The sequence below is a fragment of the Gordionus sp. m RMFG-2023 genome, chromosome 3 (genome assembly GCF_954871325.1).
Source record: "Gordionus sp. m RMFG-2023 chromosome 3, tfGorSpeb1-WG-v2, whole genome shotgun sequence".
Taxonomy (NCBI): Eukaryota; Metazoa; Nematomorpha; class Gordioida; order Chordodea; family Parachordodidae; genus Gordionus; species Gordionus sp. m RMFG-2023.
This window is the reverse complement of record NC_088777.1, coordinates 28,454,262-28,480,897: the sequence shown is the minus strand read 5'-3', so window position 1 is coordinate 28,480,897 and position 26,636 is coordinate 28,454,262. Positions and strand designations below refer to the sequence as shown.

Genomic DNA, 26,636 nt, shown 5'->3' with positions numbered 1-26,636 from the left:
ATTTTAGAAGATATTATAAATGCGCGATTGAATAAAACATTTAAAATATAAATTACATTTGTAAATTATGAATATGTATATTAGAGATCTGCAAAAGTGTTCGGGCCGGGCTCGGGCCTATTTTTTAAAAATAAATCGGGTTCGGGCTGGGCCGGGCCTAATTTTTTTATAAAAATTCGGGCCGGGTCGTGTCGGGCTTAGGAAATATTTTTTAATATATCTAAATTTATTAATTTTATGTTGAATTTTTAATGTAAAATTAAATATTAGATTTTATTTATAGAAATTAGACGCCATATAACATATATCATTTATTTTGAGTAATTATAAAAATTAAATTTTATATTTAAATAAATTCTAGCCGGGCCTGTAAATTTTTTTTAAAAAAATTCGGGCCGGGTCGAGCTTGAAAAATTAGGCCCTGCAGATCACTAATGTATGTATAATAATAAATGAATGAAAAAAAATCTTATTTTGAGTCATTATTCTTATGTTCCTTGGACCCGGGTCATTTTAAAATTTTATTCCTGTACCCGGAACTGGACCCTTTTTTTTGTCGAAGGGTTTACATCCCTGCTTTGCTGTAATCATTAGGAAATTTTGGAGCTAGGTTTTTACAATCCGATACCCTTCCTGACATCAACCACTTTAGGTGGTTTTAACACCCTGTTGAGGAGACGGTGATCTTATTCTAGTCCCAGACCAGAGGTAACCTTTTAAACCTCCGTTAGTTGCCAAAAGACTTGCCACTCCCCAGCCATGATGAGACTGAAGGTAGTATTTAGAGAGATAATTTCCAGATTAACGATTTCTTAAATTTATATTTTGGACTAGTTAAAACCTTACACATCAGATTCTATCAAGTTATATAAAATATTTATTATATTATACTCTTAGCGGGTAATACCATACCAAATCGATAACTTTTCGGCCCGACCCTTGTAATTTCGATAAAATTTGCATACTGAGAGAATATCATTAGAAAGCATCGAATCCAAAATTTTCTCCTAGTACTCATAGTTCCTGAAATATCAAAGTGCCAAAAATGACCTTTTTTCGAAAAATACGATTTTTTGAAATTGAGATAAGTTAAAAAATATTGATTTTAAAAATATAAGTTATATGTCAGTTTGTAACTTTATTAAAGGCCTTTTATTAAATATTAAGGATTTTTTTGAAATAATATTTTACGGTTTTTATTTACGTTATAAATTTTAAACATAAAAATTCCAGGTGTTTCGCTTTCCAAATTTTTTTAAATTTAATATTTTCTTATTCTCTAACCTTATATCTATTCATAAAAAAAATTTAAACTTAGGACAGCCATGGGTTTTTTAATTATTACGATTTAAAAAATCAAAAAATAAATATTGTTTTTAAAAATAGATGGCGCTCTTTTATAAAATAACGTGTTTTGTTATATTATTTTTTTAAATTTTTTTTCACTTTTAAACATAAATAATAAGATTTTCCAGCATTAATATCAGGAAATGAGATTATTTAGCTCCGGTTATAAACATTTTTTTTATAAAAATTTTTAAATATTTTATAAATTTTGAAGATATAATAGATAAATTAAAATTCATGAAAGATATTACCTATTTTCGGTTTTTCATTAATTTTTGACGCCATGATAATTTGATTTTGCGATATATTATATGTACGTCCAGTAGCCGTTGATGGGCTAACTATTGTTAAATAATTATTTTTTAATATGAAAAGGATATCTTGTGCCGCAAAAGAATTTTCTGGTCCTTTAGGGTGAACAAAATTAATTTTTAATTCATCTCTAATTACACTTCTTGTACAAATCTTAACCACCAATCGTTTTCATATGCACATGTTACATATCCTCTAATTTCATCGATTAACAGATCCTCACGTGGATATACTATATTCTCCACAATAAATGTCTGCGAATTAGAATATAGTTTAGTGTTGAGTTTAGTTAAGCCAATCGGAAACACTGCATGAATTTTTTATGTCCCGGGTATTGAGATAGATTTACTAAATCTCTCACTTAGCCTTATCTCTCCTCATACTCAGGTATAGTGGCATAAGAAACATTTATACCTTTTATATACTCTTCCGCATATTTATAAAATTGTAAAGGTGTAATTATTTGATCAGTATAAGGTCTTTGTAAGCTTGCCTTGGCAACTAAGCGTCTTACTGTGCTGCCTATGCCGTTGAAGGCACTTCTACCATGTGCCGTAGGAAAAAAATGCCATTCTGCTTTGTTATGTTCTATCCCCCCCCTTATTTTTTTTTTGTTTCTTTTGTTTTCCCATCTTCCTTTATTTTGTTATGAAATTAATATATTATACCTTATTTTTATATTGCATTTGAAACTGGTTCTTACCAGTTTCATGAATGAATATATCGCGATTAAATAACAACTTTTTTTTCCCTTTTGTTTTAAAAATTATAAAGGTGGAAAGAAAAACACCATTAATTCATTAACGATTTTTCGTGCGTTTCAAATTGAATTTCTTTTTTTGTTGTAATTTCACTTATTTGAATAAACTTTGAAAATATTATTTTAACTACGTTATCCAAGTGATTCCAGGACTAAATCGATAAAACCCGGCCCCCTGGATTCCGTCATCGACCATCCCGGACCCCCGATCAGGACTGTATTTTCCCCATTCAGACTGGGGGACCCATCGGTCCAAATATTACACGCTTAAACACCAAAATCGATTTCATGGTAGCAAACATTGATGAGGTTTTTCCTATTTTTATATTGCGCTGCTGAACCATCAGAAAAGTAGTGAATTTTTTCTAGTGTGGAGAATTTATTTTTTAAAAAATGAATCAAAGATTGGAATAAATGGAATGAAACAGGATTATGAATTAAGGATTCCGATATTACCACAAAACTTAGATTGTTTATTTGATCTCTTATTTTATAATAAATTGAGAATGGATGCAACGTAACTTGCGAAGTTGTCCAATGATAACCCTGAACTTCGTCTTGGACAATAAAGGAATAATTTTTTGAAAAGTCACTTAATGATTATTTTCTAAACTATTTTTAAGGATATTGTGAAATGAACTTTGTTGTTTACAAATAAATGAATGGCGTATGAGAATATTCATTTTATCGAAAAAATAATTAATAAATTCGTCTGACGATTGAGTAGTCTCCAGAGTTGTTCTATCTACCGAAACCCACTGTTTAAACATAACAAGATATCCTATTTTATAAATAATTTTGCAATGCGTTCTTTTCAGAGTGCCGAGCCACATTCGTTGCAGTCACCAAAATAACATGTGGGTAACGGGAGATTGTAAATCATTCTACCTATACATCTCTATAAGTTGTTATATAAACCTCACCATTTTTAGTCAATGTTGCTAATTCACAGCTTAAAATCATAAGTTTAATCTTTTGGTGTATGCTACAAATGCTTACACTATGTGTTCCGCTAGCCCCTGCTAATATACAATTTTTTGGTCTTAAGCTAACAAATTTCAAAAATCCAATTGTTAACTTTGAATTACTCGCCTTAAAATGATTATATAATTCTTTCAAATTATTAAGAACTAACCTTTTTGAGCGTTCACTCGTTCCCCCTTTTCAATGATAGATATGCAATCTTTTTTTCATGGTAATACCCTACTAACTTTATCACTGCAATTTTAACAATATCAACTGTTTTTTGAATGAGATATTTTGCAGGCTTTCGATTTGGTTGAAAGAATCCCCTTTTCTTCTAAAATGATTTTGGAATTATATGCCAAATGATATGTAGCGTTGAATGTCGTTTTTATTTTACTTGCGCTCCAAAGGAGGCAGAATGGTCAGCATTTGATATTTTTTATTTTTAGATAAATTAGGATATTGTAATTTCATGATATTGTGTATATCATTATTATCTTTTGTATCCGATTCTGGATCGTTAATTATTATATCTTAAATAGCTTTTGATATTTTCGTTACCTTTTTTTTGAATAATTTTTTTTCGGTTAGTTTTTTTTTAATAGGAGATATTCCAAACCCATTACTGAACGGAGCATATATACACCACCTCCTATATATCATTTTTAAACATAGTAGTTTTTATTTTAAAAAATAATAAAAAAGATTTTTATATAGTTTAGACATTTTACCTCAAAACTAAAAGAAAAATATGAAAATTTTTTTTTATGTCCCTAAGAAGCCCTTAAACATGGCGAATTTATGAGGTCTAAAATGCAAAGTCTTCTAGGTGATCTCACGAGCATATTATGAAAATATTTCGATGAAAACTAGTGTCTATATTTTTTTTATAGATATATCAATATTTATCAATCATTTTTGAAATTTTAAATAATTAAAATTTAAACGGTGCATATATGCACCGTTAACCATCTAGAAGTATAAATTATTTAAAAAAATTTTAACAAATCAAATTTAACATAATGAATTATAATTTTTTATATTATACTTAAAACTATTACCATTACTAAGGAGGTAAGGGGAAAGGAGGTGGCTCGAGCCCCCTTAAAGTTTTGAAAAAAAATTTCATACCCAAAAAAAGGTCTTTTGAAAATATTTTTGAGCCTTCTGAGAATCGAATAATATGTTTCTTTTATAATTTTTTATCTCGACCTAATTACATGAAATTATTCGCAAATATTCGGTTCATAAATATTCGAAAATTAAAATTATTCATAAAAATTTTTAATTATTTGTACCCTCTTCCTTGCTGAACATTTTTTTTCTTATGCACCTGTTTTGTCAATTCAATCAAAATTATCAAAATAATTCATGACTAATTAAAAAATCAAGATTTTATAAAATAAATTAATTAAAATTTTTAAATGAATCGTTTCTAAAATGACTTAACAATTGACGGAGTTTTACCTTCAGATACTGCTGGTGAATTGGAGATACGTAATTCAATTGTTGACGACATTCCAGAACCATCTGCTACAAGAAGCTATTCTGTAATTTCTCCCCATTTAAAATGGAGAAAACATATAACTTATATTCTACAATCCCTTTCAATGGGGAAAATGAAGATATAATAAAACTTGAAGACAATTTGCATGGTAAAAATCCATCAGATATATTTTTTAATTTTCGGCGAAGACTTATATTCCCTAATTGTAGATCAAAGTAATATTTATGCAAAACAAATGAATAGGTCTAATAATGTATAACCATCCCAGATATTAAGAGATTTAGATTCTATTATTTACTGGATATCATTCGCTCCCACTGTAAAAAATGTATTGTCAAATAATAGTGATATTTCTATTCCAATAATCCGGAATACAATGTCCCATACTAAATTTGAAATATTCATTTGACAGACAATAAAAACATATACATGATTAGATTTTATAAATTTAGGCCTTACAAAACCAAATTATCATAAAATATATTTTGATAATTTCTATATCTCAATTAAACTTTTGTCATACTTAAAACAAATGGGATATTTTACAAATGGAACTGTGAGGGATAATAGAATGGAGCTTTGCCCAGTTGAATCTATAATTGCTGTAGCAAAAAAAGAAAGAGGATATTATGATCATAGGTTCGAAAAATTAAACGAAATATTTATAGTTCGTTGGAATCCAAGTAAATATCTTTTAAAATAAAAATTCCTCAACCAAATATGATCACTGCACATGAGCGGAGTTGATCTATGTGATAATCCCATATCTACTATAGAATAAAAAGAGGGGAAAAAAGGGCGGTGGCCAATATTCACCAATCTTATCGATGTAGCTTTGGTAAATTCGTGAAAAATTTGGAAATTCATGAATCGAGATGAGAAGAGATTGCTTGCATTTAGGAGAAGTTACTACTTCCTTTGAATATCAATAAAAATTGTTGAAAAAATTTAAGTACAGGGCACGCAAGCCAGTTTGCATTACAGAGCACCCTAGTGATTCATGGAAATTATTTATCCAAAATTATAGATGGAAAAAGACGTAGATGCCGATATTGCCATACATACTCAAAATATATGTGCCAAACATGTCAAATCACACTTCATACTAAATTTTTTAAGGATTTTCATAATAATCATTTTCTCGTTTTTATTATAAATTACAAAAAAAAGAGTTAAGATTTCTATTGTTTGTTGATCTTATAGTATTATACATAATTTATACTTTTCTAACTTCTTAATGGTTAACGGTGCAGATATGCACCAGGCTAGATTTTCTATTTAGGATTATTTTTTTCGGCTGATTTTTTTAGAATATCATATTTGAGCATTAATCAATATAATTTGAAATAATTGAGCATTTTTATCCACTAGAAAAATCTTAACCATTAATGGGTTAAAGTTATATTGATTTTATCTATGTTGCTGTGCTGTTATTTACATATTCACTATAGAATTTATATTTTCAATATTTTTTTGTGATAACCGTTTACGACATTTATCACAAATATTGTTCTGCCTCAATGTTTGGATATTGTGTCATCCACGTCATGACTTTACGCAGGTTCTTTTTATAATTAAAGTGTTTAGATTCTTTAAAATACACATTTATATTTATACATTATAAATAATTTTAAGATAAAAAATAATTAATATCAAAATATTAGTAAAATAAAAATGGGCAGGTGCATGAAAACATGCTTTTATCTTTCAACAATTAATTATTATTTTCTTGTATGAGATATCGGAATCTTAACTATCTTTTTAGGAAATTTTATCATTTATTATAAAAACTAATTTTACAAGACGATCTATATAATATTTTTTCCTGATAGTAATGCTTGTAAATCTTATTATTTATGTTTAAAAATGGAAAAAAGTTTAAAAATAATAATTAAAACAAAACACGTTATTTTATAAAGGAGCGCCATCTATTTTTGAAAAAAATTTTTATTTTTGATTTTTTAAATCGTAATAACTAAAAAACCCATGGCTGTCCCAAGTTTAAATTTTTTTATGAATAGATATAAGGTTAGAGAATAAGAAAATATTAAATTCAAAAAAATTTGGAAAGTGAAACACCTGAAATTATATAACTCATATTTTTAAAATCATTATTTTTTAACTTATCTCAATTTCCAAAAATCTTATTTTTCGAAAAAAGCTCATTTTTGGCACTTTTGACCATTGATATCTGGAACTATGAGTACTAGGAAGCTAAAATTTTGGATTCGATGCTTTTAAATGATATTCTCTCAGCATACAAAATTTTATCAAAATTAAAAAGGTCGGGCCAAAAAGTTATCGATTTGGTATGGAATTCGCCAATATTATGGAATATTAATCTATAACAGTTATGAATATTTTTTTATTATATATTTAAATCAAACCTCAAAATAATTTTAATCGGGTTGGGCTGGGACAAAATTTTGTGCTCGGGTTGGGCTCGGACAGGAAAATTATTTTTAAGTCGAGCTTGGGCCACTAAAAGATTGCAGGTTTCGGATATAATTACAGTATAATTTAAATTTTTCAAAAAGGTGATATCATGGATTCCACCACAATTTTAAAAAAATGATTAAATAAATGGGAAATGTTTCATTGATTTCACTTTCATCTTATTAAATATTTTTAGTCATCAGAATTAATAATTTTATAGCCTTAAATATAAAATCTTATCTTTTGAAAATTTTAACATAATTTAAAAATAATAATTGTCATATATAATTAACTCCTGTTTCAAATATTATATTATATAATTTTGTAATAAATAGAAAAATATATTTAGTTTGGTATTTTGGTGGTTTTAGATGAAATAGTTTGTACTTGTAGCAGAAATATGATTACTAAATTGTAGTTTCAAAACTGCATTGTGCCCCTCAAAGGGTTATTGGATGTTTATATTATAAAAGATATTAATATTATTTAAATAGCTTATTATCTTATTAACCTTGGAATATTTAACATTTTCTGAATTATGGCATTTCGGCATACTGTATTAAAATCATAGCCAGGAATTGGTTGGGGGGGGGCTCAAAAGCACTATTGGGTTGTGGGTTTTCCCAATTGGGGGTCTTTAGATCCTCCTATTGTTGACCTTTGACTATTTTTTGTTTTCACTTTTTTATAAAAATACTTATATATAAAAAATTTGGATTGTAGCTATTAGTTAAAAAATTATTAACTTTTACTTATTTCTCTTTAAAATATTCTTTATAGTGATATATTATATACATTTTTGAGAGAGAGGGGGGTAGGAAATGTGCAGAAAGAAATTTTTATTAGCTTAAAAATAATTTTTAAACTCGCCACTCATTTGGTTAAAAAATTTCAAACCCATCCGCTCGGTATGAACAAATATCGCCCATTAAGATAGGCTGGCGTGTTAAGAACCTGCCCATTGCAGACCTTTAATAAGTATACCTATTATGATAATAAATATTTTTTTTAAAACTAGGTGTATTATATTTGATTCCCATTCGTCACTTGTTGCAAATGAGGCCTGTTTTCAATTACCTTGATAAATCGAATAGAAAGGATCCAAGTATTTCATAATTTTATTATAATAATAATATGAGAAATATATAAATTTAATCAACAACATATTTATGGAATGAATTCTTATTTATAAAATCTGATAAACTTTATTTACTTTTTAGGCAAAAATTTAATTAATAAACTTTCGAATTAATGAAAACAAATAAATAAGCTATTTTAAATTTAAAAATATTAACATGTCCAAAAATAACATTGAATTTTAAAATTTGATTTTCAAACTTTTTTATAATGGTTTTGGAATAATATAATTTATTTTCCCAGCATTCATGAATTAATCCGTATTAGATTTAGAAACCTGCAGGAGAAAAAATTTTGATCCTGCATGTGGGATGAAAAACTTATCTGACCTACAAACCCCCAACAAATAAAAATATTGGCCTACTTACACAAAAGTATTCCTATTATCCCATCCTGACTTGAAAATCAAATATAAATTTTTTTTACTTGCAATATCTTATTTTTAAGCTATAGAAAACAAAATTGTAAAATATTTATCGCCGCCTATGGACTAAAATCAGGCTGACGGCTGCCGATTTTCATATTGGCTATGCATAGACACCTTAATTTTGTTTTAGAAAAAATCTATTTTAAATTTTATTAATGATTAAAGAAAGTATAATCAATAATAAATTTTTCAGAGCAGTGCAGCGTTCGAAGGTTTAAATATAATTACAATCGATATCATACAATCTTACTTCATATTTGGAAGTGAAATTGAAAACTATTTAATAGTGAATGATGTCAAAGTTATTACACCTATTACTAGTGTTACGTAATCGGTTATTTTGCCTAAGCCTAATTAGGCTTAGCCTTAAAATCGGTAAAACTAATTAGGCATAGCCGAAAAATTGGCTAAACATAATTAGGCTCATCAAGGAGCTCCTAATCGTCCATCGGTTTCATGTAAGATAAGTATAACCATAATTATTATTTATTTATATTTATTAAAATTATCTTTATATAATTATTTTATTTATATTTATTACTTAACGCTGATGGACGATTAATTAAGTGCCTTAGCCTATGCTAAATTTTTAACTAACTCGGCTAAGCCGTTTTGGAGTCAGCTAAAATTAGTCGATTTTGCCTGCCCTAAAAATTAAATATATTTTTTAACTCAAGCTATATCGTTTTTATACAAGGCGATTTAAATGTTGGCGAAATGGAAGATAACGAGATCGAAATGGGCAAAGCCGAAATAATCAATGTTAAATTCACCAACCTAAATATCCGAAATTTTGGGTTATATAAATTCTTTATATTTTATTTCTTTTTTTACATTCTTTAGACTTGTCTAATTTAAATGGCGAATAATATCAATAGATTCCATGACAAATCGACCATTGATTTAAACGACCATTTTAAAATGGATGAAACTTGGTATGAATGTTAAATAGATTGTATATTTTATATAAATCCAAATTTTAATACCCTAGCTCAAATATATCCCGAGTTATGGGCCTTTAAAGTTCGACGAGAGCCTTTTTCTTCTTTTAACGAATCTCAAAATACTCAAAGATTTTTTTTCTAAAGTAACAAATTATATATCATTTTGTAGCCCTTAAAATTCTACTTAAGAAAATGTAAATAAATAAAAATATCTTTAGTGTCGTATTTCCGGTAAAACAAAAGAAAATTATTTTTAAACGTAGCCCATAAAACGATGAAACTAATGAAATTTGTCAATACATTTACATATTTAAGTAAAAATATCAGTTGTTATAAGATAATTTTTAAATGGATCTAGATACAAATATATTTTAAATAATGTATCTAGATTCCGATACTATTTTTATCATACATATATACAGGGTTCGCCGTTGTTCTCTAACAGAAACCCTTATTATAAGAGCACAAAGCGTAAAACACATTTTTATTTTTTGTTTTCATTCAATTCGAACAGAGTTGTTAAAAGATACTTTTTAAATGGATCTAGATACAGATACATCGTCTAAAAAATTATCTAGATACAGATACAGTTTCTAAAAAGTTATCTTGATACAGATAAAATTTAAAATGTATCTATGTACAGATACATTTTTTATAATACTCTTAGAGTTTGAATAAACCTAAATTAGGATTCTATTATAAAAATTCATGAAATAATCTAAAAAATTTATTGACTCTATATCACATTTATCAAAATATAACTAAAATAGTGATTTTTAGATATTAATATAATATATGATTAATATAAATAATGATTATATATCATTAATAAAATAATATAATATATGATTAAATTATTATAAATAATATTTTAGTAACAACCACTGTCTCTCGGCAAATTATATTTTTTTTGTGGAGCTAATGTTTTGATCATTTTTATAAATGAAGGATTTTCAACAATTGAAAATGGCTGAATGCTATCTATAATAAAATCAGTTATTAAATCATTTAAAGAGGTATGGGTTAAAGTCAGAGATCTCTTGGAAAAAAAATCAATGGACGATGAGCCTAGTCCAATATTTTCTTTAATAGATTTTTTCTCCTTCCCCTTTTTTATTTGGATTAAGAGTGTTTGATGTTTTCTCTTAAAATTTAAAATTTAAATTATAAACATTTATTTAGTATCTATACCCTTAAATGTTTTACAATGTTGCAAGTTGAGGTAATGCTAACTGAAATCTGTATATTTTTTGGTAGACATGGCAAACATTTAACAGAGATTTGTTTTTTTTATTTTGAGATATTATTTTAAAATATGGTCTATAAATTGGCCATGGAAGAATGTCGTCATTTTCGTCATTAATAATATTAATCTTAAAAATTAATATATAGAATAAAATAAAATACCAATTCCATTGCAATTAAAAATGGCAAATTCCTTAAGATGGATTGTAATATCAGAATTTGCTTGTTATTGATAACTCGGACATAATATTTAATTAATATCTATATATTCTTTTTTATATATAAGTTTTCATATTTTACATATATATATATAATTTTTTAATATATATATTAATATTAAGTTATATACTCATATGAAATAAAATAAATTTTACATTCAAGTTTTTTATCTATAATATAAAAAAGCGTTAAATAGAAGTATATCAAAATGTATCTTAAAAAGTATCTAAAAACAGATACAGATACCTCTAAAATAATATCTAGATACAGATACCACATTTTTATATCTAGATACTTTAACAACTCTGAATTCGAACACTAAAAAAATGTCTATACCCCTTATTTTTACCGTTCTCGATCAAATTTCATTTAAAACTAGCATTTATTAAAAAACTTATAATTTATTCATTAAAAGGTAGCGGAATATCTATAAAGTTATTTAAATAAATTTATTTGCTTAAAATAATTTTGTGTATTAATGGTATTGTTTTTAATAATTAATGGGCATCATGGGTAAGCACTTCATAATCTTGAACCGAAATCTATCTATTTAAACGGGAAAAAAAATATTTAATGAATATTTATATATTTTATATATAATTATTATATATTTTTTTTATTATATGGTATTAATAGTTTTTAATATATATATATTTATTTAAATTATATGCTCATATGAAATAAAATGAACTTTGCATTCAAATATTTTTATTTTTAAAATAAAAACGCGTTAAATTATTAATATATATCTTTAAAGTATCTAGATATGGATACCGAAACTTTTTATAATTGTTTATCTAGATATAGATACGACATTTTGGTAAGATACCTTAACAACTCTGTAAAATATTAATATAAATTTTATAGTCTGTTATAATTTTAGGAATAAAAAATAAATTTTAAAATACGTTTGTGTTTATTACCAATATATTTAAATATTTAAGTAAAAATATTAACGGAGAAAATAATATTTTAAATTTTATAAATAAAAAAATCAATTGGCACTATATGAAAATAATTATAATTTATTTTCTTTTTTTTATAAAAAACGTTATTTTAAAAAATTTCTAGTGTATGTAATAATTTTATAGAAATATTAATGGTTATTTATAATAAAAATGCCTATTTTTATTTATAAAATACATTTAATTGATTTTTTATTGAAATTATAAAAAACTATATAAGATTTAAATTTTTATTTTATCCATTAATATTTAAGTATGTTAATAAACTTATTTAGTGTGTTTTATCATTTCATATTAGGCCCTTCTCAAAATAATTATTTTTTGTTTTACAGAAAATACAACGATACTGAAAATATTTTTAAAATAATTTTTGCATTTTCTGAAAAAGAATTTTGAGGGCTAAAAATTGATATTGATATTAAAAATATTATCAGTAATTTGATATTTGTTAAAAGGAAATGGCTCTTATCGAACTTTGAAGGTCCATAACTCTAGATATATTTGAGCTAGAGCATTAAAATTTTTATTAATATAAAATATACAATCTATTTGACCTGCAAAGTTTCATCTATTTAAAAATGGTCTTCCGAATATAATATTATTTTGGTTGATTTGTCATGCAATTACCCCAATCTCTTATCTTAGCAAAGTTATTATCCAAATTTAAGAATTAAATATGCAAACTGATTAGGGTTGTGTAAAATTCTTATGCACCTAATATATTACACATCTATTTAATATTTCTTTCTGTCTAACGCAGTGGTGCTACTAATTCAGGACTTTCCACAAGTCTCACTGGTCAATCAAAAACCAAGATTCTCAACGATACATGGGAAGGATGCGAAATATCGAAGACAAATTTTAAATCTCTTGAACAGCTTGAAAAAATCAAAAGCGAAAAAGCATGGACACAATTAAATTACGTTCCTTATACATCAGAGGTTTAATATATTATTTTGCGTTTGAAACATACAGCTTGGCAAGAGCAAGAAACTTCTTTAAATTTATCAGCACTTTTGTAATTATTCTACGTTATACAGCAATTTTATAGATATTGTAAATTAATTAATTATTTGGATTCAATTTTAATTATGAATGATATTTTTTAAATATGTTTGGTTTGAACATTTTAAATTTTTCCTTTGCAGAATAGTTTTTAATATTAATTAGAGATAAAATGATCTGAGAATAAATTACTTATAGAGTTGCTGGGAAGGAGAATTGGTCATCTTTATATATCTGTATAATTTATTAAAACATCTTTTGTGACCGTGATGTGTACAGAAATGACTTCATGATTCAACAACATTTTTAGAATAATTAAGTATCAAACCATAAAATTATAGAAAATGATATTTCTTAAAATAGTTCATTTACTTTTATATAAATTCTGCAATTATTCTTTTACTAGCTGATAGCCCGTCAATGACGGGGAATCAGAATTTTCTTCGTATCGATAAATAATAAATTTTACCTTCATTTGACGATGGATGAATCAGAATAGTCAAATGAGAAGAATAGATTATCCTTATTCATCTTTCCAAGATTTCTATAAATTTTTAGAAAAAAGGCCAAATATATTATGGAAAATATAAAAAAAAAATATGATTTGTGAGTTATGATATTTATCAATTCTTTTAAGAAATTTTCCACATCCAGACGCAATGGTTTTTTCTCTCTCAATTCGTAACATTCTTCTCAAAGAATCATTTAAATGCTTTTAAAACCTTCCTAAATACTCTTTTAAAAAAACCGTGCCACCATAGATTCGAATCAATTATTGGGGTAAATCTGATCATCTCACAAACACTGTGGGGGTATCCATCCCATTGCAATGGACTATTTAGAAGATTATTATCAAAAATAATTGCCACGGGTCAAAACCCAGGGACTTAACTTATTAAGTATACGTATTAATTAGGATTTGGTGTTAAGGGAGATGGCAAATAGTTTCACATGCCATTTGTATTCCAAAATCTCCTCCTAACTTGGCTATTATCAAAGTAGACTTTAAAAATGCTTTTAATAGCAAATTTCGTGAACATTTCATGAATTGTTTTTATCTCAAATTTCCTGTTTATTCAAAATTCCTAGAGACATATTGTAACATTAAAACTCCTTTATTCAGCCCACATGTCATAGATTCTGATGAAAGGATCCAGCAGGGGGCAAACATCCTCGTTTATTTTACCTTGGTATTCATTATCTCATCCATTATCTTAAATATAAATTTGATTTGGATATAAATATTTAATATCTTGTTGAAACAATCTGTCTCTTTCTAATATAATTGGTTTTTAATGTCTTGAAGCCAATTAAAAGACACATTCTTATTAAGTCCAAATTTGAAATCTCTTTCCATGATAACAATATACAAAACCCTCATTTAGCAAAATTAAATTTTTTATTGAGTACATAAATAATAAAAATTAAAAAAATTAGGAAATTAATATAATTAAAATAAAGTATACAAAGTTGGATTAAGAAAAAAATATTGCGGGATTCAAACCCAAAGCCATCAGATTCGTAAGCGCTGTTCTTGCCGATTAGGCCACAAAAGCTTTTCTAAGTTGACGATTTTTTAAATAAAATATATATTATAATTTGTGGCACTGTGACTGTGACACGGCTTTTATATATATTATTTATTATTATTGTAGATAGATAGATAGATAGATATATAAGATTGTTATATATTATTATGGATGCTTTGTTGAATGAGTGTTTGATATGGTATGATGCTATAAGAATACTATTGGCTGTTACTTTGTGAAATATTTAAAAATATAAGAATACCTATTTGATAGTTTTGATTTTAAAGTAGCAACAAATTTTGAATCGTATGTGAATATATCACACTTAATTATTTTATCTTCTATTTAATTAATTTTGCCAGATTAAGGAAAAAAATTCTTTCTGGGATTCGAACCTATGACCCTCACGTTTGTAAGCGACGCTTTAGCCGATTAGGCCACAGACGCTTATAAAAAATCTTGAATTTTTAAATATATACTCTTTTATAGTAAACTTGTTTAAGTGAAATTAATAAATCGTAAAAGGTAAAAAATTATATTATTAATATTAGTAAATGACTATTGATCATATTTTGACATAATGTTCGGTTAATATAGCCTAGAAAACAATAAAATAAATATTCGAAATTAACAACTTATGTTTTTTACCAAGCGTTATATCTTCCCTTGGACTTATGTCAAGCGGAACTTTGAATTTTTAAAAAATATAAGCAGCAAAATCAGACCCAATATATCAGAAACCTTTCTAAAACATAAAATTTAAATTACTATTTTAAAATACAATTATTCATGTTATGGGGGAACTTGTCCCAAATCCATTTAAATATGTATTTTTTAAATTAGTATATATAAATATATATATATAAAGTATTATAGCACGAAGGTTAATAAGTACCCCTCTTTTTTAAGTTTATTATATATTACTTTTTAAAAAAAAAAATAAAGGGGGAAGGAAGCTTATATTACGTCATTTCTTTATTTTAGCATGTAGAAAAAATGATCCCCTCGATTTCTCAAAACTCCTTAGAAAAGGGTGCCACAAGCAGCGACCATACTAAACCAACATTTATGGGTAAAACTAAATACATGACATCTTTAATTCATAGCCTAGGGAATCATTACCCACAAATAAACCAAGACACCTATCAAACTGGTGCTAAAAAAGCTGTAGGCATGAGAACCGAATGGGAAATACAATTATTTCAATTGTTGAAAAGAGGTTTGTTTTTTAAATTTTTTTCCTTCCATTTTTTTAGGGACTTGAGTTTAAAAAAAGAAAATTTGTTAAATGAAAAAAAAGAATACTAATGAATACATATATGATTGCTTAACTTTTATCCTCACTTTTGGTCATTTTCAAATAAAACGTTTTTGCAAACGGAAATAAGTAAACATTACATATATTTCCAAACTCAGTTTTAAATTTTAAGCTAAGTTATTTTTTTCCCCCGTTTTTAAATTATGACGTATTTGGAAATGGCCTTACATTGCTCTCATGGTCACCTCTATTATAATTGTTTCTACTTTGGCTTCAATTGAGTTAAGATTATATTATTTAATATTAATTTCTAATTTACTTTACTTTCTAAAAATGAGCTAATGCCTTCTCTAATTTTCAAATATTATTTTCTTTTATATTTAGTAAGTTTATGAAATCGGATTTATGAATATAACTAGTGAAACCTCTGAGGTGATTACTGATCCTATCCTCTTCATATTGTTCACTTTTTTTTCTTACCTTAGGTCGGCCTATGGCAAGCTCCTATCAAAATGTACTATCTATTAGACACCTCTATATTCTTTAAATCAGAGATTAGATATCTGCAATGGGCGGGTTTTTAGCCAACAACCCGCCCACTCGTTGTTTTGAAATTTTTTAATCCGCCTCTTAAAAAAGTTTAACGCCCATTTATCTATAAATTTTGTTTAACCCGCCCGCCTTATTTTTAATCACTATTTTAATGACTGGTTTTACTCTTTGTTTATTTTAATGTATTTTTAATTAAACATATATGATATGCAATATTATGAAAAAAATTTTAACCCACCCGCCTAATGTTGAAAATATTTTAGAAAACAGGACCATGCCCGTCCGAAGTATGCCTAGGCGGGTGGGCTAAAAACCCACCCATTGCAGACCTCTACTTTGAATATTAATAAGACTTTTAAACTGTAACATCGTCCATTGACACGTCTGCTTATGTAACTCCCAGACAGACATTACATTCTCTACAATGTAAATCAAAGATAGAAACGTATGTCACCTAACCTTATCCATAAGGTCATTTCTTCCGCTCACATTCCCCGTACTATAGAACTAGTGGGGCTTAACACACCAGATAATAAAAGACCTGGTGGTATAATCACGTTTTGGGCCAAAAGACAGCCCTTGGTTTGTGGATAAACTTGTATTGGCCCATTGCCAGCCAAATCTAATGCCTAAAACATGAGTTGTTAACATTCCTTTTTAAAAGGGGTTAGCTCCCGCCCTTACCATTTAAAAAGGAGCTAGCTCCCGCTCCAAATTAAAAAAAGGAACGCCGACGCTCCTTTGATTTTAATTTTTTTAAATACAAAGTCATATTTTTTTCTATATATTTTATTCAAAGAAAATGGTGCATGAAAAATTTCATGATCTTTTGTTTGCTTTTAACAGTAGCCAATTTTGTAAATTTGAATCTGATAAACAACCATACCTCCCCTAAAACCTATTTAGCAATACTAATGAAGCGCTCAACAGGAGCTCGAGCGGGAACAGGGTTATTATATATTAAATAATATTTTTTAAATTATTAGAATTATTGAATATATTTATTGTAGTATTTGTAAAAAAAAATTTGTCTAATATATTTTCTTCCTGATAATCTATTTAATTGACTCCAAAAAATCTTTTAAATCATAGGAAGGCATTTTTTATGTGATTATAGGTATATTAGGAATTTCTTTCGTTATAAAATTAATCAATTTATTTTTTAGTTCTCTATTATGCTGGTTGAATAATAGCAGCAATAATATTATCACCATTATAAACATTTGAAAATCTGCAAAAAAGTTATCTAAAAGTATATAATTTATTTTTAACAAATTATAAACCTTTTATTAATTCCAGTATAAGATAATCTACAAGAGGTTGGCAAAATTCTAAATCTGCAAAATCTTTTAAAATTTGAAATAAGTCTAGAAATACTTGTAGTTAAAAAACCCATATCCTTATGAAGCTCACCTTCGAGGATTTTCAAGATTTTTGCCAAAGGCTCGATAATCTGAAATTTATATTTTCGAATATTGTATTTACTTGGCTATATTAATAATTTTACGTTTTTGGGAGATAAAGCGAATATCAATTTATAACATAAATGATCAAGATTTTGCAATTTTTCGCTAAATATTTTATCTAACAATATGGATTCATAATATGAATTCCATCTTGTGGTATTTGGGCATATCAAATTTCTCAAAATTAACGGCCATATTTTATTTATTCCCCAAAACTAACTTTTATGAGCTTTGGAATATCATTTTAAAATTTTCTAAAACTTTCTACGCATCAACTCTGGCCACTAAATTAATGTTGTGGCAGGCACATTTTGAATACTGTTGTAGGACATAATTTTCTATTCTGTTAGTCAGGATATCAGTGATATCCACACCTTGAAAATCTTCATCTATTTCAGAACTTTTATCCTCAAGCATTTTAATAAATAAATATAAAGTAATTATAATTTTAAAATGATTAATATAGAATATCCTGAAAGCCTTCACAGAGTGTTTAACATTGTCAGTAATTGTTTTTTAAAAAAAATCTTATTCTGGATATTAAAACTTCTACATATATCAATTATAATTTTGGCAAATACATCAAAAGTGTGCTTACCTTCAACACGTTTTAAGGCTAAGTTGCAAACTTTCGTTGAGATGATTTGAAGTCGATCCAATGAACTGTTGCACCCATTTGTTTCATTAAGATCAATAAGATACACCTCTTTTAGTAGAGAAAAATAGGATGGAAAAGGAATTTTATTTCACCCAATTCAGTATCTTCACAACAACACTATATCGTCTTTCATTTTTATGATTTGAAAAAGAAAATAAAAAAATAAAATAACAAATCGCTTAAAATCTAATATATAGTTAGTTTCATAAATTTAAATAAATATATATTATTTGTATTGTAATTCAATAAAATAAATTTAATATTTAATACAGTTTTTTAAACAATATGCAATAAAATTAAATCCAAGAAAGGAGCTAGTGCTCCTGATTTTTGAAATATAACGATACTCCACGAGTTTTGAAAGAAATATAGCAGCGTTTTTAACAACTCTGTTTAAAACAAATTAATCGTTATAGCCAAGATATCTAATCATAATAATTTTGCTCATCTAAAAAGCCTAATTTTTACCGTTCGAAGAAGAAGTGACTCTTTTTTTAAAGTAGGCAGAAAATCTATCATTGCTGGGACTCAAACGAAAACCTATATCCTAGACACAAAATACCATTAGAAATTTATTTTTCTATTTTTTGCTTTTGGTCCGAACTCTAGCTATTGATATGAATTAACATGATTAATTAATTATGTTTTTTTTCAACAGAATTTGCACGAACCTTTAATTTTTTAATTAAATTAGTTTTTTGTACAAGGTTTCAATTTATTTAAAATAATGAATTTTAAAAAAATATAAGAATTACTCCTTTCCCTTTTACCAAAACCCATCCAGATAGTGGTCACCTTGAGGGTTTATTCAAATGTATAATATTTTTTATACTGTGTTATATGCGCCATTTATAATCCAACTGGGAAATCTTTTGACTTTGTGATTTTAAAAATATTTTTTATTTTATTTATACCCCTTGGATATTTTAGCTCAAGTTATACCCTTCAATCAAATTTGGCGTTATGCTCTTCAAAATTCTGCAAATAGCATCAATACACCCGATCATGGCGATATTTCGCAGTTTAAAAAGGATATAATAAATTATCTCGTCAGTATAGCAGATTTGGTTGCTGGTTCTTGGGTTATTAAAAGGTTTTTTAAATTAAATTTTTTTAAAAGTTAGAAAAATTATTTTCTCTTCATTTTATTATCTTAATATTCGGGAGAAAGATAATTTGGATTTTAGAGAGAGACAATATGTTTATTAGAATGAGACCTAATCGCAGTAAATTTTTTATATTGACTTTTAAAATAGTTATTGCACGTTATATATACATTTATATTAAAATATTTGTTAATATTTAAGCGAAAATAAATTATTAAATAGAGTAAATAAATTTATTAAGGTTTGGGTCAGTATTAAATCCCTACAGATTCAATTTTTTGGCCCCAGTCCAGTTTGAATTTTTTATTTTATTTTGAGCCTGATCCGAATTTTATTTTTAGATTCTAATTTTTAATTGCAAAATATATATTCAACACATTTTAACTCGGGGGGTTATGGGGTTATGACTATCAAAAATTATTCAATTTAATTTGAAATTTGTAAACGAATAATAAATGATTCTTAAAATTTAGTAAATATTTGAATTATTTGTTAATTTTAGATTATCTCTGTAATATTTAGTAATTAAATTTTTTTTAAATCAAGTCACTCTAATCAAATATTTTATTGTGATAGTGATTGTTTGAAATTTCCTAAAACCAAATTATAAAACAAAAATTGTAAGTAAGCACTCATTAAAGAGGAAATGATAGCGCTTTTTAAATATTGTGAGCCTAGTTTTATAGATATTTAAAAATCGATATCTAAAAAAAGTGACAATTAGGAAAGCCTTATGCCTTTTTAATATTATAAATTTGACATGTAATTAGTTAATTGAAACTTATACTTTATTATTATCAATTTTTTATAGGCTTAGGTGGGGTAAATACCCGACGCTTTTTTAAATATGTAGATATTTTAGCCTGGTTTTTATTAGTTTTCGCTAAGCTAAAGTAAATGTTTGCAAAATTATTATGCACTATTTATGAGTTAGTGGTAGATCTGTGTGCGATGAAAGGTGCCTTGAATTAGAAGACAATCAATTGATAAAGAAAACCCTGTTTTCCGATATATGACTGTTCCTATTCATTCATATTAGAATCAAAATTTGTATTTGTCATTGAATGTTTATTTGCCAATTTTGTTAGATTACTTTTATTTAAACCCCCCCCCCCATCTCCTCCGTCTTTCATTCTCTTACTAATTGAATATATCTTTCTCGAGAAAATTAAGATATTTTATAATAAATTCAGTCGACATTCAATTTTGTTATGTAACATATTTTGATACTATGCTTAATTTTTGAAATCTGGGATGTAATAAAAAAGCAACTCCTAGTTAATTTAAGTAACAAAAAAGTTTCTTCTCCGTTTAATGGGATCAGGTTGGGCAGTTGATTTTTCTTTTCCATTTTTACCGGTTCTGAGCATCAATATTTGTAAGATTCATTTTTCACATACTTGGGCCTTCCTCTAGGTCTTGGTCATCCTACTTTACCCAGTCATCTTTTGTCTTACGTTCCACATGCCCAAACCATGTAAATTAAAAAAGTATTTTTAATTTACGTAACTAATGGGGGGGAATCCCCCCCCATCGCAAATTTGACATTTTTCATAAATATCATTTTAAGCTAATAAAAATTTTACCCCCCCCCCCCCTTAAATCAAAATTTTACAAATATTTGAATATCAATTTTCCAACATTATTCAAAAATATTAATAAAGTGGAAAAATATTTAGTCAAAGAGATTGAAATCAGATAATAATTTATTTTATTATTATATATATTTATTCTATTAAATTCAAAATTATTAGTGAGTTAGAATTAATAAGTATTTTTTATAATATTTTAATTATTAATAAATATCTATAATTTTTTAAATATTTTTCATTTTTACTTCCATTTTGTAGAACAGAAGAAATAGAAATACAAAAGTTAAATAAGGCTGAGCATGAAAAAAAGTAATATGTCGTCAGAAGTGATATCATTATTGAATTCAATTGATCAATCAGAGTTTTGCTGCTAGTTGCATCAATAAATTATTTTTAGCTCACTACTTTGTAGAAATTTACAAAAACCAAATTTAGATTTGGTTCAGGTTATTGATTTGGCGGAAAATATCTATGAACAGGTAGATACAATAAGAATGAATGTAGATAATTATTTTCATAATATTTATCTAGACGTTGGATCGAAGGCTAAATTTTATGATATAACACTAATTAAACTTCGTCTAGCACCTAGGCCATTATTGAGATGTAAAATAAATATTGGCTCAACTGAAGAATATTATAAAATATCCATTTTCATCCCATTCTTAGATACTCTTTTGTCGCAAATAAAAGTACGGTTTTTAGATAAAAAACAAGTCTTTAGCAATCTTCAAGTTTTATTACCTAAAGATCCTTCTTCGTTTTCTAATGCCACTATTGGTAAAATTAAATATTTAGCAAAATTTTATTCCTATGAGATTGATACTGAAATAAATTTAATCAGTGAATTCGAATTGTGGTATAAATATTTACTACGTTTAGCTATTTTACCTGAGCATGCTATTGATGCGCTCAATTGGTGTAAAGAAACCTTGGCTCAATTTCCTAATATTTTGAAGTTGTTTTATATTCTTGCATGTTTGCCTATTACAACATGTACGAATGAAAGGACTTTTTCTAACTTGAGAAGGTTGAAAACATATTTACGAAGTACTGAATCTCGGCTAAATGGGTTAGCTCTGTTAAATATCCACAGAGATTTGGTTCCAACGACAAACGAAATTCTTGATGAATTTGCAACATTCCCACGAAAATTAAAAATCACATTATAATTATAGAAAATATTTTGTTTAATATTGTATTTGATAAGAAGTTTAAAAAAACTTGTTAATTTAATTATTTTCTAGTCAATATTATTTTCAATAAAAAAATTATATTCTACTTATATTGTATGAGAATTTAAGCTGAGGCTAGTTTTTAAAGCAAATTTTATAAAAAAAATGACATTACACTTTATTTCAACTTTACATTTAAAAAAACTTTATTAAATATAATATACCAACTTGAAATAATATAAATAGGCTTGTAATATCCATAAGCACGAATTAGTAAATAATAGTTAAAAATAGAAATATAATTATGAATAATTTAATAGAATAGCTAAAACATAAGACCCGGCCGAAGGCCGCGGGAAAGCTGGTCGAAGGCCAGGTAAAAGGGGTTTGGGGGCGAAGCCCCCAAAAAAAGCCCCCCCCCCACCCCTATAAGAAAATCCTGGATACGCCACTGTCAGTAGGGCTATTTTTTTATTAAATTTACCACTATAAGATTTAGTTTTTATCTCAAATTTTTATTCCTATAATAAAAAAAGCGAATACATCTTTCCTTGCCCTGATGAAGATACTAACTCTGAGTCCAGTACGGAAACTTTAGATCATATATCTCACACACTTAAAACAGATATTAAACCACACATATCGTTGCTTAACAAACAACTCAAAAGTTCTAAGAGACTTAATAATTCAAATGTAATTTCAGACCCTCCTTGGGATACCTTCAAGATACTGAGACAATGCCGGGATTTTATACTTTTTTTATTTGATTTATCGATTCAAAACACATCAACTACTAATAAAAAGGGGTTAAAACAACTTATAAATAAAAAATGCGAAATATATTTTACATAAGGCCCTTGTTTTAATTCCCAAGTTTTCTCATTATTACTAGATATTATGAGAATTTATATACAAAATAGATAATGATAAAAAATTTATTATTTAAAGATTTGAGTTATATTATTTTAAAGTAAATTTAATATAAATCAATTAAACATGCTTATATTATTAGCATTGTATTTCCATATAAAATCTAATTAAATTGATAAAATTTTATCTGTATTGATTATGCAATTTTATTTAAAATGATTGATAGGTGGTACTTTTGTTATCCCTGAAATATTTTTTGAGTTTAGTTTTATTTATCAACATTAAAAAATATAAATTAATAAAAGTAAAAATACCAAAAATTCACACCATTTATAATGGATGAAAGCGACGAAATATCATAACTACCATCTAAAAATTTCAAGGATGTAAAAACAAAGAAGGAGTAGTCTTAAATTGTATGCTTTTACTAATTATTAAATTATATTAGTACTTCTAAAAATGGGTAAGTGGATAGCTATTTGCCATTAATTTTAATACAAATCCTACCCAATCCATATCTCTAGCCTCTAACTTCACCTAATAGGTTGGTTTCAGAAAAATATAGGGTCGAATAAAAGAAGAAGAAAAAAAATAATGGTTTAATTGCTACCACTTCCTAAAAATAATATTTAATTGTTTAAATCGTTACATTAATCCTATTTTGGTATATTTTTAGCGATGTCTACTGTTGTATGTATTTTAACAATTTTTGCTATAGAACTTTGAGATTTCATCTCAAAAGTTGTTAATAAAAATAAATATTTATACATTTTTTAGTTATTTTGCTACCAGAAATGATGATTCGAACTGCGAAATAGTAATTACAAGGCAAAAATTAAACCACTTTCTTAATATACGGAGTGAAGATGTGCAAGGCATATTAAAGGGTGTGGCGCTATTAAAGTTTAATTTTCTTTTTTAATGAAAATTGATTTTTTCCTAAAAAACTTGATAACAAATGTTTTAAAATTTGATATAAGTATTGGAAAATTTTATAAAGAGGCTGTAAAACCTCCGATAGTGACCGCCTCATCGTACTGATAATATTGAAAAAGAAAGAATGCAAATAACAAAAAGAGACCCGTATTTAAATGATAATCAAATATTTAATATATTATTTAACCACCAATTTTTTTTTCTGTTACCTTTCTTTCTCTTAGACCCAAAATAGGTTGGGTGTTTAAATTCGATCGAGATACTGAATTCATTAACTCAACTTTAGACACCGATACTTTACGCCGGTTTGAGATACTTAAAACGCTTAGAAAAACCCAAATTTATAAAAATATCTCTTCGCACTTATCAAATTCCTTTAAATCAACGAATCATAATGTATCCTTGAACGATCATATGTTAAGAGAATTTTTTGATCCACAAAATTTAGAACCTTTTCAGAAAAAAATAGACGAAATAACAAGTTACGACTCTCCTAACAAACCTATGCCAGTCGATAACCAAAATATCACAATAATAAATGCAGTTAATGGCACTGAAAATTGCGAAAATGATAATGATGAAATAGTTTTAGATTTGAAAAAAGAATCGGTTAAAAAGGAAGAATATTTTATTGTAAATTCAGAAGATAATTATTTTCGCGGGAAGAAAAAAGACAATAAGGTTTCGCCTAAAAAGAAATCGCGAGGAAAACGTTAAATATTGCTCTACCTTTTACGTTAATTAATTTTAGGTTTATATGGAATTTTAAAAAATCCAAACTTAATACACATTAAAACAATTGCTATTAGTGCTAAGGATTTCAATTTAGGCGCTCTAAAAAAAGGCTAAGCCAAAAAATATTACCTAAACCTTTATTATATTTTGCCTATAGATGATAAAAAGGTGTGGCCCTTTTTAGACCATATAAATTAAAATTGTTTCTAATAGCCATGAAGGCATATAACTATTTTATTTGCTTATGGGAGGAATCGTTTTTATAATATTATTCTTATATCTGGATTATAAAATTTTCTAATCACGATAAATTGTAGATAAGTATATATTCGTTATATCAATCGCATTTGTAATGTAATGAATTATAATTATGTAAATTGAATCTTATTTATAATTTTACGCGAATTTTATGCCATATTATTGTTTCATTGTAATAAAAAAAATCGTTAGTGTCTTGCAGAATAATTTAATATTACCGCTCTTTTCCTAATATAGTGTTAATGAATTTGAAGATATTAAAAAAAAATTTGACCTCAATTTATTCAAATCTCTAAAGGTTAGTTGGCTAACCTTCGGAAACTTCATTTTAAATCATTTACCGAGGGCGATTTTTAAATTTAATATAAATTAAAAGTAATTTAATAGTTTCTGGTAAAATTGATTATATGAAGTTATTAGAATAGGTATACTCTACACATGTTGGATTACATTTCCTGACATTTTTCAAATTTAAAAATCATCCTCGGTAAATTATTTAAAATTGATATTCAAATCCCCAAAACTTTATACATTATATTAGAGGTCTGCAATAGAGGGGTTTCAACCCACTCGCCCATTTATTAAAAAATTTAGTTAAACCGCCCACCCAATTTTTTAAAATTCTTTTATTTGTTGATTTGGCTCATTTATTTTAATGTATTTATACTTAAACTTATAAAATATGCAATATTGTGAAATAAAAAAACTAATTTTTAATAAATAGAAGTCTGTTCTGCTCATTTTGCCCGACAAATATTTCAAATTCACTGGCCCATTATTTTTTGACCCGTCCAATGTTTAAAATATTTTAGAATTCTTGCCCACGCACGTAAAAACGTGCCCATTGCAGACTTTATATAATGTAGACAAGCAGATGTCATAATTTTAGTCCCAGCCTGGATTTGAAAAAAATAGTCTGATAAAAATAATTTATTTATTAACTCGGCCCAAAAACATGGTGGGTGATTCCATATCAAATCAATCACTTTACAACCCGACCATCTAAGATTTTGCTTAAATATATAAGTTAATGAAGTGTTGTAATTGACGAATCCAAAATATTAGCCCCTTAACTCTACTAGAACCGGAGATATAGGGTCTCAAAATAGCTCTGCTAGGTCATTTTTCGAAAAAAATAATTTTTTAAAATTGGGATAACTTTATTATTAAATGTAGTATATTTATCTATCACATTTTATAGGCCTAAGTAAACTCTTCCACATATTTTAAA

The 26,636-nt window shown here is 26.6% G+C and overlaps 1 protein-coding gene across 3 annotated transcripts in view; it reads left to right on the top strand.

Annotated features, from left to right (window-relative positions):
* LOC135925714 (DNA-directed RNA polymerase III subunit RPC5-like) overlaps window positions 1-25,582 on the top strand; it is a 40,546-nt gene extending 14,964 nt beyond the window's left edge. Inside the window, exons 6-14 of one of the 3 annotated variants that reach the window (XM_065461173.1) lie at window positions 8,347-8,433; window positions 9,590-9,689; window positions 13,026-13,206; window positions 15,784-15,871; window positions 15,911-16,018; window positions 19,664-19,826; window positions 23,143-23,412; window positions 24,254-24,379; window positions 24,637-25,581. In XM_065461173.1, coding sequence (XP_065317245.1) covers window positions 8,347-8,433; window positions 9,590-9,689; window positions 13,026-13,206; window positions 15,784-15,871; window positions 15,911-16,018; window positions 19,664-19,826; window positions 23,143-23,412; window positions 24,254-24,379; window positions 24,637-25,129 — 1,616 coding nt within the window. In that variant the 3' untranslated portion in view covers window positions 25,130-25,581. Of the gene's footprint in view, window positions 1-8,346; window positions 8,434-9,589; window positions 9,690-13,025; window positions 13,207-15,783; window positions 16,019-19,663; window positions 19,827-23,142; window positions 23,413-24,253; window positions 24,380-24,636 lie in introns of all 3 variants that reach the window. The other 2 variants (XM_065461174.1, XM_065461172.1) reach the window with 2 other exon arrangements.
* Window positions 25,583-26,636: the final 1,054 nt, after the last annotated feature.